This window comes from Loxodonta africana, chromosome 18, assembly GCF_030014295.1.
Source record: "Loxodonta africana isolate mLoxAfr1 chromosome 18, mLoxAfr1.hap2, whole genome shotgun sequence".
NCBI lineage: Eukaryota > Metazoa > Chordata > Mammalia > Proboscidea > Elephantidae > Loxodonta > Loxodonta africana.
Genome location: NC_087359.1, coordinates 16,288,741 through 16,302,245, shown reverse-complemented (window position 1 = coordinate 16,302,245; position 13,505 = coordinate 16,288,741). Strand labels below are relative to the sequence as shown.

The window sequence follows — 13,505 nt, the reverse complement described above, 5'->3', positions numbered from 1 at the left end:
AAGGAAACTTTTCCCTGCTTCAAATGCAAAAATACAGTGAGACCTCTGAGAAATGGAACTAGGTGGGGCTGCCTTGTTTTTCCAGGTCTAGCAAGTTTTATTCCCTTGACAGGATGCAGTCTTATCACTTTCCTATTGTTTGTTTTAGTAGAAACTATTTGAGTTTTCCTTCTCTGACAGGTTTCTGCCTTACACGGGGTCCAGCTTTTGCAGGTTTTACTGTATATAATAATATAAACCTCCCATCCCCTACATCTGCAGGGAGAGATTAGAGGTGATCCCAAATAGTAAAGGGGACAGGGCTGACTGGATGATTGGGGCTCCCCGTGCCTAAGCAGCCCTGCAGAGGTGGTGCAGACTGAGACAGCCTCTCGCTGCTGTTTGTCAGCAGTGGCCAAGTCCACATAAATGATAGAGTGGCCTTCAGGAGGCAGGAGGCAAAGTCTGTGGGGACCCAGCTAGGCTTGCCATTAAAGTCCTGTCATACCCTATTCCCTCCAGGCCCAGAGAGCTGCCCAGAGGATAAACTGGGACTTTGTCAGACTCCAAGCACAGGGAGGGCCTTGGACAAATGTGTTTTCTTCGATTAGGGGAAAACAAAACAATTCCAAAGCAATCTATCTGTCTTAGGAAAATTATTTACATTTTCAGATTAAAAAAAATGGAAACCAAGTACAGACCATCCAAAAGGGGCGGCGTGGCAGGGTGCTGTGTGCGCAGGGAGTTCACAGCAAGTTAGCCCTCAGTTCTAAGCTGTTCTGAAAGCTGCTGAGTGCACGTTCCTTCACCATGGCCACTGGAAGAGTTACTTACAGTTCAGGAAGTTAGGCCCCAACTCGTTTGTCCAGATGGTAGAAATCAGAACGGACACTTAGGGAGAAGGAAGCCCTGAAAAATTTCTAGCAAGCTATGTTTGGTATGTAGAAGTGAACTGTTGGCAGACGTGGCTTTTAACCCAATACAGGTGTGAGAGATGTGTTGACAAGCCACTGGCATTGGGGTCATGTAGGCAGGCTAGCCTGTGCTCAGAGTTTCGGAGAAGAGCATGGTAAGGGGAGTGCAGAAGGAGAAAGACTGAGGCTTTGAGACTGGTTCCCATTGCTGGGTAGAGGCTCTGAGCTCCTGAAAGTTCCCTCAACCCCCAGCTTCTGATAGTTCTTTTCAGCCTGGCTTCTGCCAGCCCGTGGCCCTGGTGGCCTTGAAGACACTGGTGGTATCCTGCCACAGTCTGCTACGTAGGTGTCTTTCCTCTGCACATTCTTTCTCCCTCCCTCCCTGCTGTTTCTTTCTTCCTGACCACAAGCTTCTAAGTGGCACTTAAAGGTATTGATTTCCTTCCTCCTGATCCCCGTGAACAAACAGAGTGTTTCTTCTTGGTTTCAGCTTGTAAGATGCGATGCTATCTTACAGTTTTGTGTTAAGTTTTTGTCATTGACTCCAGAAAGCTTTTAGGAAAGGGTTCTGAGCCTGTAGGTACATTCTTTAGAAGGCACTGGTTTTTCCTGACTGGTGGCAATACTGCTGTCTGGTGGGACACAGGTGTGTCAATCTGAAATAGGCCGATTTCTAGGAGGACTTTGCCGGCCACGCATGGAATTTGAGCGTGCCCAGTGAGCAGGAAGAGTCTCCACTGAACGGGAACTCAGGTTCCCAGGTGAGCCGACGTGAGCAACCTCAGGGTGAGGCGCCAGAAGAAACGGAGCAAACAGACGCCAGGGCTTATCTGGAAATGGCATCAGAGCCACATAATAGTGGCAGTGAGCCAGCAGTGTTCTGCGAAGCTTCCGAGGACTGGGGTAGAGCCTGAGCAGAACACTCCACCCAGGAGGTATGAGTTGACATGTGGGGTACTACAGACATTGGCTTCCAAGTTCCAACCCAGCAACAGGATGGCTGCATATAACTAGTAACCACCTCCCCAACACACAAGAAACTCAGGTACCAAGGCAGCAGTGCTGGTGTCTACCCAACACCCATTTGTCCCACCCTTTCCTCACAGAGCCCCGTGAGTACAGGAAGTGAGGGGCCAGCCACCCACCACCACGTGTTTGGGGGATGCCAGTCCTAGCCCTAGGCCCTGAGGGCATCCAGATGAGTGTCAACCAATCAGGGTGGTCCCCACCTTCTTGCCAACGATTGGCTGAGACATGCACACATGATATAGTTCTGGCCAACTGGAACATGAAGGGGGTTGTGGGTGGGGCATCGGACAGGTTTCCTGATACCTACAGACACAGGCGAGAGGCGGCTCTCTTTCTGCTTCTAGATGTGACGCCTGAATTCCTGCAGCCATCCTGCAACCATGAGGAGAGGTGGTTGTTCTGTGCTGAGTGGATTCTGACTCATAGCAACCCTATAGGACAGAGTAGAACTGCCCCATAGGGTTTCCTAGGCTGTAATCTTTACTGGAGCAGATCGCCAGGTCTTTTCTCCCACGGCGCAGCTGGTGGGCTCCAACCGCCCACCTTTCAGTTAGAAGTTGAATGCTTAATCGCTGTACCACCAGGCCTTGCTAGGCGTTAGAATCAACTCTACGGCAAAGGGTGGTTTGGTGGTTTGGGAAGGAAATCCCTGGCACTTGGGAAATGGAATAAACAATTGTCAAATCATAAAATAAAGCATTGATTAAAAAAAAAAAAGACAAAAATAAGTAAAGAAATAAATCATTGACAACAATGATAAAAATAAAAGAAAAAAGCACTGACGTTTGGATATAACAGACAGAACCTCCTACTGCATCGTCAGCAAAGAACCAAAAGGACCTCTGACAACAGAGGGGAAGAGAGGGGCCAGGAGAAACTTCTAGCAAGAGATGACGGAAGTAAGTTAACTGTGTCCTTCCTCTGATGACGAGCCTGAGAGGTGTAAGTGCCACTGTTTTCTTCAACTCTCCGTTGCTTCAGTTTTATTTCAGCAAATAAAAACATTTACCATTGACAACAACTTCCAGAGGGTCTCTCTATAGCATACCCCCCAAGTCAGTTTTCTCAAGAACTGTGGGGTTTTCTGCCAAGGTGATGATCAGAAACAGGTCGTACACACACTCACTCACAGACACTTCAAAACCCCATTGACGCTGAGTAGATTCTGACTCATAGCAACCCTACAGGACAGAGTAGAACTGTCTCATAGGGTTTCCGAGGCTGTAATCTTTATGGAAGCAGACTGCCACAACTTTCTCCCATAGATTGGCTGGTGGATTCAAACTGCTGACCTTTTAGTTAGCAGCCGAGTGCTGAAATGCTGTGCCACCAGGGCTCCTTCTACAGACACTTACTGAGCCCCTATCGTGTCCCAGGCACTGTTCTATGAAGAGTATTTTATCGAATGCCGACTGGCAAGGTTCTCTATTCCTTGTACATATCTCTAAGACCTAATATGGAGTCCTGGTGGCGCAGTGGCTAAGAGCTACAGCGAGCTACGGCTGCCAACCTAGACCTAATATAGAAGCTCTGGTGGCGTAACGATTAGGCGCCAACTGAGAGCTGACGATTTGAACCCACCAGTCGCTTCAAGGGGAAAAAGACCTGGCGATCTGCTCCTGTAAGATTACAGCCTCAGAAACGCTATTGGGGGTTCTGCTCTGTCACACAGGGTCAATACGAGTTGCCATCAACTAGACGGCACCTGACAACAACAACCCGTTCTCCTCTTGTTCCAAACTGGAAACTTTTTATTCCCATTCCCTGTTCCCCCTACCCACTGGTTACCACTAATCCCCTTTGGTCCTAATGGATCTACCTATTCTAGACATTTCATATAGGAGCCCTGGTGGCACAATGGCTAAGCGCTCAGCTGCTAATTGAAAGGTCGGCACTGTGAACCCACCAGGTGCTTTGCAGGAGAAAGACCTGACAATGTGCTCTCATAAAGATGACAGCCTAGGAAAGCCTACGGGGCAGTTCTGCTCTGGGGTCACGCGGGGTCACCATGAGTTGGAATCAACTTGATGGCACCTAACATCAAGGCTTGATGTGTCTCGTCTTTTTCTGTCTGCAGTGTCTGGCCTAGTTCTTCTAAGAGCATTCTGAGCACTCAAACACTTCTGGCTTAATTATGTTTAAAGCAAGTCTCCTGCTTAAATGAGAGAGCCCTTAAAGGATCCAAACTCTGATACCACTGTTTATTACAGGATGGAAGTTGAGTCTCTGAATTAGACTTCTTGCTAAAAGAATGCTCTCCTACTGCTTGCTTTCTGACAATCACAGAAGCTTCCAGAAATCCCTCTAAGGCAGAATGAGCATGCAGTGTTACTAGGCTGGATCCTCATGCTGCAGGACCTGGTACTCATCTGCCCCACGAAAATCCAAAACCAAACCCACTGCCATCCAGTCAGTTCCGACTCATAGCAACCCTATAGGACAGAGTAGAACCGCCCCATAGAGTTTCCAAGGAGCAGCTAGTGGATTTGAACTGCCAACCATTTGGTTGGCAGCCAAGCTCTTAACCACTGTGCCACCAGGGCTCCCAGCTTCCCCAACCCCTGAATTCTTTCCATGCTGTGTGCCTTCAAGCCAGCCCCAAGGCTGCTGCCTGCCCTGGGACAGCAGGGCAGATTTAATTTCGCTCCCAAGACAGCCCAGAGGGCTTCCCCTATGACAGCTGGAACCCCACCTGCAGGCAGAAGCCAAAGGAACCAGGGATTTTCTCCTCTGCAGAAAACAATTCTGAGTCCTAGAAAATGATATAGAAATTGCAAAAACTCTATCAAGTCTGTATCTAATATACCTCTACATACGTGTATATAAAATAAGAGTAAGCCTACAAAAGTCTGGAAATAACAAGTGGGCCAAGGGTCAGGACAGAGTCACGGCGCGGTGGGTCATGGATGTCTTGCTAGGCAGTGGTGGCGGCTGCATGGAGCGCGGTGACGGGCCTACATGTCATAGAGTCTGAGCTGCTCCTGGACGTCCCCGTCCGACATCTCTCCGAATGTCTCCTTGTTGTCCTCCATAAGCTTGAAGATGGCAGCCAGCTGTTCTTTCTGAACTCTGTCAAGAAGAAAGGACAAAGAGGAAGAAGACGCTCCTGACCCAAGGTGGAGAGACTGTGCAACCAGGAGAGGCGGGCTCTCCCCGCTCATCTATGGCTGTGGTTGCTTTTCGGATTAAGAAGAAAACTAAGAGAACATCAAAGAATAATAAGAAAATCAAACAAAGCCCACTTGAAACATAGGAGCTGGTTTGGTCTAACAGACTCGTCTTCTTACAGGGTTCTAAAAACTGGGGTTCTCAGTATCAGTTTACCCTGGAGGTTTGGGGACCCCAAGTCTCACTTTGGTTTTCTGTGCTTCAGTCTGCCCTTAAGTCTCCTGTTAATGTTGACTGCACGTCACAAAATGAGGCCATGAGAAAGAAGACAGGTTCCATTAAGTGGCTTGAGATCCGATGAAGCAGTATGTCAGAAACAGCCTTGTTTAAAAAGCAGAAGAAAACCCACACTACTGGCTGGGAAAGAGGGGAGAACGTGGATGCGTACACAAGGGTGCCTGGCCAAGGGTGAGGGTGGGCTGAATCCAGCCTGCGAGGTTTCGGGAGGGGATGCCCTTTTCTTATGTGCTCAGGCACCCTCTGGCCAGCAGGGCCCTGTCCACTCTCACCAGCTAACAGGCGTGGCTGAAGACCAACCTTAATATTTCCCCCACGTAGGCTGTGGCTGGGAGCAACATTCTGTTATCTTTATAAGGCTCACCCACAGCCATCTGACCAGCACAGGACAACACCCCTGAGCATAAACACGGAAAGACGGTTGAAATTCTGTAGTACAAACTAGGGAACAGTATGGTGCTCGTTTGTTGTGCTTGTGGCCTGTGCTTGTCCGCATGGCTGGGCATCTCATCCCGGCTCTTGCTCACTATTGCAGTTCCCGCCACCGCTGGGCACAGGCCACCTTCACAGAACGTGCACAAAGCTGCAGGCCGCCGCTAGTCACTGTAGGTCACCAGAGTGCAGGACTTTGATGCAGCTTCCAGGCCAACATCCAACATAAGGCTAGTCTCAAAGTCTGGCTGTTTTCCAACATATTCCTTCTGCTATAGCCCCAGCTACCTCCGCCCCATGTCTTTCATCCAGAAAAAAGCTGGTTTTCTGACTACAGCAGCATCTAGAAGTTGACATACTCAACTCCCCATTCTCAGTCTCTCTGTCGCTCTGGGCAGGTTGCCTCTACAGCCAGTTTTCCTGTCTGCAGAAGGGGAGCCTGAGGTGAGTACATGGAACCCTGCCCCACAGGGGCTGTGCGGCAAAGATGGAACCACAACCCAGCTGTGTTCTCCCTCGGCGAACACACACCATCTGGACTGGCTGTGGCGGTTGCGTGTTTTAAGAGTGAGCACATAACTTCATCCTCCACAGCACTCACAGGCATCAAAATGAACAAGAGCTCAAATTTTAACAGATTCAAAAGAGATTAAAAAAGGAAACAAAAACAAACCAGAACTGAAGAAACACACAGTAACCGAAATCAGCTATTCAAAGTTTATTGGACTCAACGAGGCTGAATGCACAGATCCGAGCCATGTGCGTTCATGGGAGTCGATAAGCCTGGGTGCCTGTGACAAACCTGAGGAGTCACCTATGTGTGGCATCAGGTAGTCTCCGGCCTGGACAAGGACATTGCTATTTCTCTTTGGGGCCATGTGTGGTCACAAGAGTACAACTTCTATTTGTCACGTGGCTCTGTGTCGAAGGCGTTGACTGTGTGGTATTAGGCCCTGAGAAGATCACTGGGAATGTCACATGCCCTAGGGGTTGACATCGAACATTTCCAGGCCTTCAGTTAAATGGAAAAGAAGCTTACCAACCAATCTAATACTGTCAAATATAAAATTCCAAGAAACTAATCTGTGGCTGATCTGATTATCTGCTGAAGTTCTAACTCACCTATGAAACCTTCTAGGAAAAGGCGTAGTCAAGAAACCCATCTTAAATTAACACTATTATTATCGCTTCCGCCGGAGTTAAGGTGGAGATTCAGCTGAGCTGGTAAGGACATCAGTGGAAAGGCCTTTTCGCAACCAGAGGACTGGGTTCAAGCCTCATTTAAGGGAACACTAAGGGCCATGGTCAAAGTCAACACCTGGCCCTGCTCTTCGGTGCCCAGCCATCAGTATGGTATCTCTCACCCCCAGAAGACCGGGCCAGCTAGAGAGGAGGGAAGTGGGACCACGTGAGCCCCCGAGGGACAGGTGGAGGGTGACCATCCCCACTGCATCAGCGAGCCCAGGGGATCTCTACTTCATTGTCTGTCAAAGGAAATGTGGGAGGGGCTGGGATGAAACTATCTTCTGATTTTAAAACGTTGAAGTAGCTGATACTGGTGATCTCTAAGGTGTGAAGGGAGTCCCTGAGTGGTGCAGGTGGTGAGTGTGCTCTGCTGCTACCCCAGAGACACCTCAGAAGAAAGGCCTGGTGATCTACTTCTGAAAAATCAGCCACTGAAAACCCCATGGAGCACAGTTCTCCTCTGACACACATGGGGTCGCCGTGAGTCAGAGTTGCCTTGATGGCAGCTGGTTTAAGGTGTGGAGGGCATATGGAGAGCAAGATTAAGTGGTGAGAAAAATATAAGTCCAGGGTCTGAGATAAAACTCTTACAACCCTCCATCTTACACAGAGCAGAGCCAAAGGCATTCTGCAGGACCCTACTGGCCCAGGGGAGATTCCTGACTGCGGGTCTCTGTCTCAGCAGATCTGTGGAGGCCAGATACACCCCGGAGCCTGCCTGAGCTCCTCGATGGGGGCTTCTGCTTTATCTCTCAAGCTTTTAAGATGCCAAAAGGAAAAGGCCTTAGGAGGAGGCTAGGGGTAACTTCATTATTCTTCAGTTCTGTAAAGAGAAATGAGAGAAAGGTAACTCGTACTCATTCCAGCTTTCAGGTAGCATGGGGAGGAGGATGGGGGTGAGGGGGAAGGAGAATGTCTGGAATTGCAGAAGCCACACCAGATGTGTGGGTTTCTCCACACATGGCACTTTGCTTCTCATCTCTTGCAGCAAGATAGTCTGTTCAACAATGTTGGCCAGAGCTGACAAGCTCCCCTCGACCCTGCACGGACCCTCAACAGCCCACCAGCTGCACTCAAGAGTCAGCATTTCTGATCTATGGCTGCGTGGTTGTCCTGGAGATGTTTCTATCCCTCTAGCTCAATTCCTAGTCCTGTTGCTGCGGTTTGTCCCCTCTGTGGATACTGGCACCCCGCGATGTGTGCTTCCGGGGTGAGGCCAGCAGGGCGCCCCCCCTTCTAAAAAGGCATAAAGGGAAACAAACCACTGTGTGCTCTGTGAGCAGACAGCATGCAGGCACCTGGGTCTGTCCTCTGGCGCCCTCTTCTGGAGTGTTGCAGTAATCGCACTGGAAACTCCCACTGCCCATCCGCTCTATGGGCGGAAGAACCCAGGACAGCATGCCCACCCTGTGGCTCCTCCGACTCCCCTTACCCTTCCCGAGCCCCACAGGGTTTATACCACATAAAACCCCTTCACTGGAGCCGTTTCCATCTCCAGGAAAGTCAGGGCAGTCCCTTGAAAATGGGCGCTGGGACTTCACGTCCTGTCCCATCAGTGCCAGCCTGGTCTACAGCCTGGGTTCCATCTCCTCTGGACCAGAAGGTGGGAGGAACTGATGGTGTACAAGTAGAGGAGCGGACGGTTGTGCTTTTTCTTCCTTCTGGCCAAGGCTTGCCAGCCTCACTAGCTCGGGGGTGGGAGAGCTGGGCTGAGGAGGCAGAGTCCTGCTGGTGGGGAGGTGGGAGGGTGGTCACGAGTCTGCAAGCCACCCATTCCCGCCGCACTCTGAGCTGGGGTGGCACCTCCCGGAGCAGCTGTGGTGGTGACCTGGGGACCCTCCATAACGCCCTGCCGATGCTGGTGAAGCAGTGTGTGCCAAGGTGGGGCGGCTGCCGGGAAGGGAGGAGGGCAGATGGGCCACGGCCGGGCCTTTGTTAAGCAGCAGGCTCCGGGGTTTGCGAACCTGCCCACTTTCTGCCCCTTGAGCGAAGGAATGTGATCTGTGACCATTCTGTGGACGAGAACGCCCAGTTAAACACGTGGAAGAAGTAACGTGGGGTCTCTTGCTTTAAGTCTTGGTTGCTCATTGCCATGGCCTGAGAATGTGTGAAATGAGGCTTCTGGGAAAGCAGGAAGACATTCTAGACACTGATGCACTGACTACAGGAAGAAATAACCACTAAAGAGTCAGGTTCTAGACACCAATGCTGACCAGCTGATAAATTTGGAGTCGGGGACTTGCAGCATTTATTTGTTAACTAGTATGCAACTTGAGGGGGGGCCCTGAGGCCAGGAAAGCATCAGAAAGAAGCCCAGAGTTTGGTCAAGGAAGAATTAATGCAGGCGAAGGAGAGCAGTCCTCTCTGGCCTGTGCTTTTGGTGGTCTGACGGTAACATGCAAGTGACGCTTCACAGCGACGGCTACAGGGCAGCTCCTTTATGCCTGTCAGCACTCCTGTCCCCATGGGATCTACCGTGCTGTAGATGAAAAGACAAAGCCACACTTTCCAGCCTCTGCAACCCCAAGCGCCACCATGCAAGGGACAAAAGCAGCCACACAGAGCAGCGTGGCACCAAGGGGGCCCCACGCCGACCTGCACTGGACTGACCACATGCAGGGCAGGAGGGAGCAAGCAGATGTCAAGGTCACAGGCAAGGACACACCACATATGTCAGGGAGCCATGTGAAGCATGCTGGGCCGGCGGTAATGAACATGGATGTGAACCGCAGCCTTGCCGCGAGGACCATGCTCACGGGACGTGAAGTCCACCTGACCCTCCTTCTCAGCCCGGGCCACATCAGTGATAACTCAGATGAGGAATTGCGGGAGCCTCGTTCACCCGAAGAGCAGCACCTTGGGCACACTCTCAATTCAATGGCATCGCAAAGTATAAACTGGTGATTTAGAGACTCCTGGGTCCAGCTGGAAAAGGCCATCCTGGGCAACAGAAACTCTGGGGTCTTTGAAAATAACAGCAGGGATTTTCCCCTCCCCTTTTCCAAGCTGTGAACACGGGGTGACACCAGAGTCTGATCCCAGCCCCGCCTGGCCTCCTTGAGGCCTACCTTTCAGCTCTGTTCCCTCCAGATGCACAGTGTACATCAGCCTGAGCACACAGAACAAGGCCAAGGTCCCTGGGGACCCCGGAGGGAGGGCAGCGTGCCAAACTCTATCCTCTAATCCAGGGGCTGCAGGCTTCTGGTAAGGCTGCTGCTGGGTCGATTCTGACTCATAACGACCCTACAGGACAGAGTAGAACTGCCCCATAGGGTTCTCAAGGGGTGGCTGATGGATTCAAACTGCCGACCTTTTGGTTAACAGCCAAGCTCGTAACCACTGTGCCACCAAGGCTCCAAGGGCCAGATAGTAAATATTTTAGGCTCTGTGGACTGCATGGTCCCTGTCACAACTACTCAACTCTGTCACTGTAGCGCAAACGCAGCCACAGACAATAGGAAAATGAGTGGGCATTTGGATTTACAAAACCAGGAGGTGGGCCAGATTTGGCCCTCGGGCTGTAGTTTGCAAGCCCTTACCCTCATTAGACAAACCTGCCACAACTCAGGAGCACAGATGGTTCTTGGGGTTTTGGTCCGGCACTCCTTACTAAGGTGCGTTGTCTTCTTGAGGTAAGACTAAAGCAACATCAGCTGCCCAATAGGGCTGCATGGGTGGCGGCACACTGGGCTGTCCCCCTGAGGTCCCAGGAACGGCAGTTCTCCCCCACGTCACAAGGGGGCAGCAGCACCCTAACTGGCCAGCCCCTGAGGCCCAAACCAGGCACTTGAGTTAACTCAGCCGGCCTCCAGGAACAGGGGCCTGTTCTGCAGTGATCCTCGTGCTTGAGAAGAATGAGCCGGGGCTCAGGTGGGACACCGGGGTGTTAACTGGTTACAGAGGGGGTTGGGGAGGGGAGGTTTAGACCGCATCAGCTGTACTGGGGACACATTCGCACAGTGTGACGGGAACTAATCTAAGAAACCAATCTCCTTACCAAAAGGATTTTCAAGGATTTTTGTGGCTCAGGACCTAAGGAACTTGCTACAGGGAAGTGAGGTCAGAGGTCAGCTCAATCCTGCAACATAAAGGCAGCGGATGGGGTCACACCAAAAGGCAGCATTGCGGGGGCTGGAGAGGGGTGGGGCTCACAGTGGAGGCTGCCTTCTCTTGCAAGTTTTTCTCCCACCCCATGAGAGGCACCTTCTTGGGGTGGTTTGAAGGAGCTGATGGCAGCCCCAGTGGGGAAATGGATTCTCAGGGGCAGTTTCTGATGTTTGAGGGGTATGGGTGGTCTGGTAAGCAGAATATCAAAGCTTCATTGAGTTCTGCTTTCTGAGATAATAAGCCTTCCTTCCAATGCTCTGGGACTCTAGAGCATTGTTAGCTCACAGCAAGGCTCTCCAGGTTGCCAGGGCTCAAAAAATAACCCAGCTGCCATGTAGCCTCTTGCTTTACAGAAAGGCCACCCAGGCTCCGGAGTGGACGGCCAGCCTGTGTGCACAGGAGTGGAGCTGGGCTCTGGTCAAACACCCACTCTCTCCTGCAACCTTGGTTCCAGAATGTTCCCCGGCCACCCTCACAACATAGATTTGAGAGAAAATGCTGAAGGAAGCCCTCAGGGAGCTGGGGGTGGCGGGGAATAGCCAGATTCCAAAAGGAAGGAGCTGAGCAGCTGCAGCGTCCTTTTGAGCTCCACGGAGCAGAACAGATAAAAAACTAGGCAGCGGGTGCTGGGTGGGGGTGGGTGGCAGGTGCTGGGGGGGTGGGGACAGGTGCTAGGCGGGGCTGGGTGTGGGCACTGGGCAGGGGTGGGGGAGGTGGGCGGGAGGCTGCTGCCTGGATGAGCCCAGAGAATCCCTCTTTGGCCTGTCTGAGAAATTGGTTTTGTCTTGAGCTCTGCGTGTAAGTGAGCAGCTGGATCTCCAGGCTCTTCCTTGGCATCTCATTTTTTTTTTTTTTTAAGGGGAGAGGGGGAGGGGCAGCCATGGGGTTGGGTGACCCCAAGGAAGGACTACGTCCCCTCCCCTCCTAGCACAAGCTGCCTCCTCCCAACATGGGTTCCAAAGCGACCCAGGGATACCGGGCCTGGCTAAAGATTGTTGTTGTCATTTCCTGTCAAGTGGATTCCCACTCATAGTGACCCCACGTGACAGAGTAGAACTGCCCCATAGGGTTTCCAAGGCTGAAATCTTTACAGAAGCAGACTGCCACGTCTTCTTCCTGAGGAGTGGCTTGTGGGTTCGAAATGCTGACCTTTAGGTTAGCAGCTGAATGCTCTAACCACTGAACCACCAGGGATCCTTTAGGCTGAAAAGTTAGAGGACAGGAAGAACCCCCAACCCTAACAATAGGACTGGGCCAATGGGGGCGTGTCTTATGGGAGCTCACCTCCTGTCTTGGTTCCTAAACGAAGGGGTAAGAGAGTTGGGGCTCCTTGGAGCCTGAAGGCTGGTCAGTGCCAGATGACGGATGACATGATGGGACGGGCCTACCTTTGCTCCTCCTCCAGCTCCTCTTTGGTCATCATCTGCTTGTACTGGTTCCCCCGCAGCTTCCCAGGGCTGTATTTGAAGGAGAAGGTCCCCTCTCCTGCGGAAAGGAAGGCACAGTGAGAGCAAAGCAGAGCTGTGGATTCGGGCCCAACCACAAATTCCCAGTCCCCTCCCCCTGGTCAAACTGCAAGCGAAGCACCTAGTAGGTCAGAGAGCCCCCCCTTCAGAGAGGGGCTGCGGGTCCCCTCGCACGTCCCCAGGCCTCAGAGTGGCCATTTTCTTCTCAGCCCATCGCACACCTTACAGGTCCTCTTCCACGCAATCCTCCAGCTCCTTACATCTTGAAACAGGGGCACAGACGAAGTGAGACAGCCAGAGAGGAATTAGTCCCTGTCTCTGTTCAGCCCACCACCTGCTAAATGACGCCCCCCCTCAAAACCGCAGTTGGGACCACAGGACTGTCTGCCTGCCATCTTAGCATACCATCCGTCCAAGCTAATTTGACAGCGGCCGCCCAACAGGCGGACGGAGGTTTATCTCTGGAAGCAGATGTCCAGGCGCTGGTTCTCCACCTCTCCTGGGGTCCCAGATCCAGAGGGTGGCCTGCCAGCGTGGAACAGACAGACGTGCCACGCGCCCACCCAGCTCCTCCACCTCCTGGGCTTGGGCAGGTGTGCCCAGCAGTCTGGAAATCCTGGATCCTACTCATCTGATGCCAGTCCCGTAATGTCAGTCAGGACCCAACCCCCCCCACATACACACACAACATATACACAATCCGTGTCATACACAACACACACACACACACAACATACACACATATACACACAATACAACACACACTTATACACAACACACACACACAATACAACACACATGTATATATACAGTTAGTAGAAGTTGGAAAAAACAAAAACCCAGACCACAGGGGGAAGTGGGAGCCACGCAGGGTTTTTGGTCAGTTTGATGTCAGTCATCAAATCCGGTTGGTGTTAACAAAGAGGAC

The 13,505-nt window shown here is 51.7% G+C and overlaps 1 protein-coding gene across 1 annotated transcript in view; it reads right to left on the bottom strand.

The window, feature by feature from the left end:
* Positions 1–2,703: 2,703 nt before the first annotated feature.
* MXRA7 (matrix remodeling associated 7) overlaps positions 2,704–13,505 on the bottom strand; it is a 31,179-nt gene continuing 20,377 nt past the window's right edge. The window contains exons 3-4 of the mRNA XM_064270691.1: positions 12,500–12,596; positions 2,704–4,991 (exon numbers count right to left, since the gene is read on the bottom strand). Coding sequence (XP_064126761.1) covers positions 4,877–4,991; positions 12,500–12,596 — 212 coding nt within the window. The 3' untranslated portion in view covers positions 2,704–4,876. The remainder of the gene's footprint in view (positions 4,992–12,499; positions 12,597–13,505) is intronic.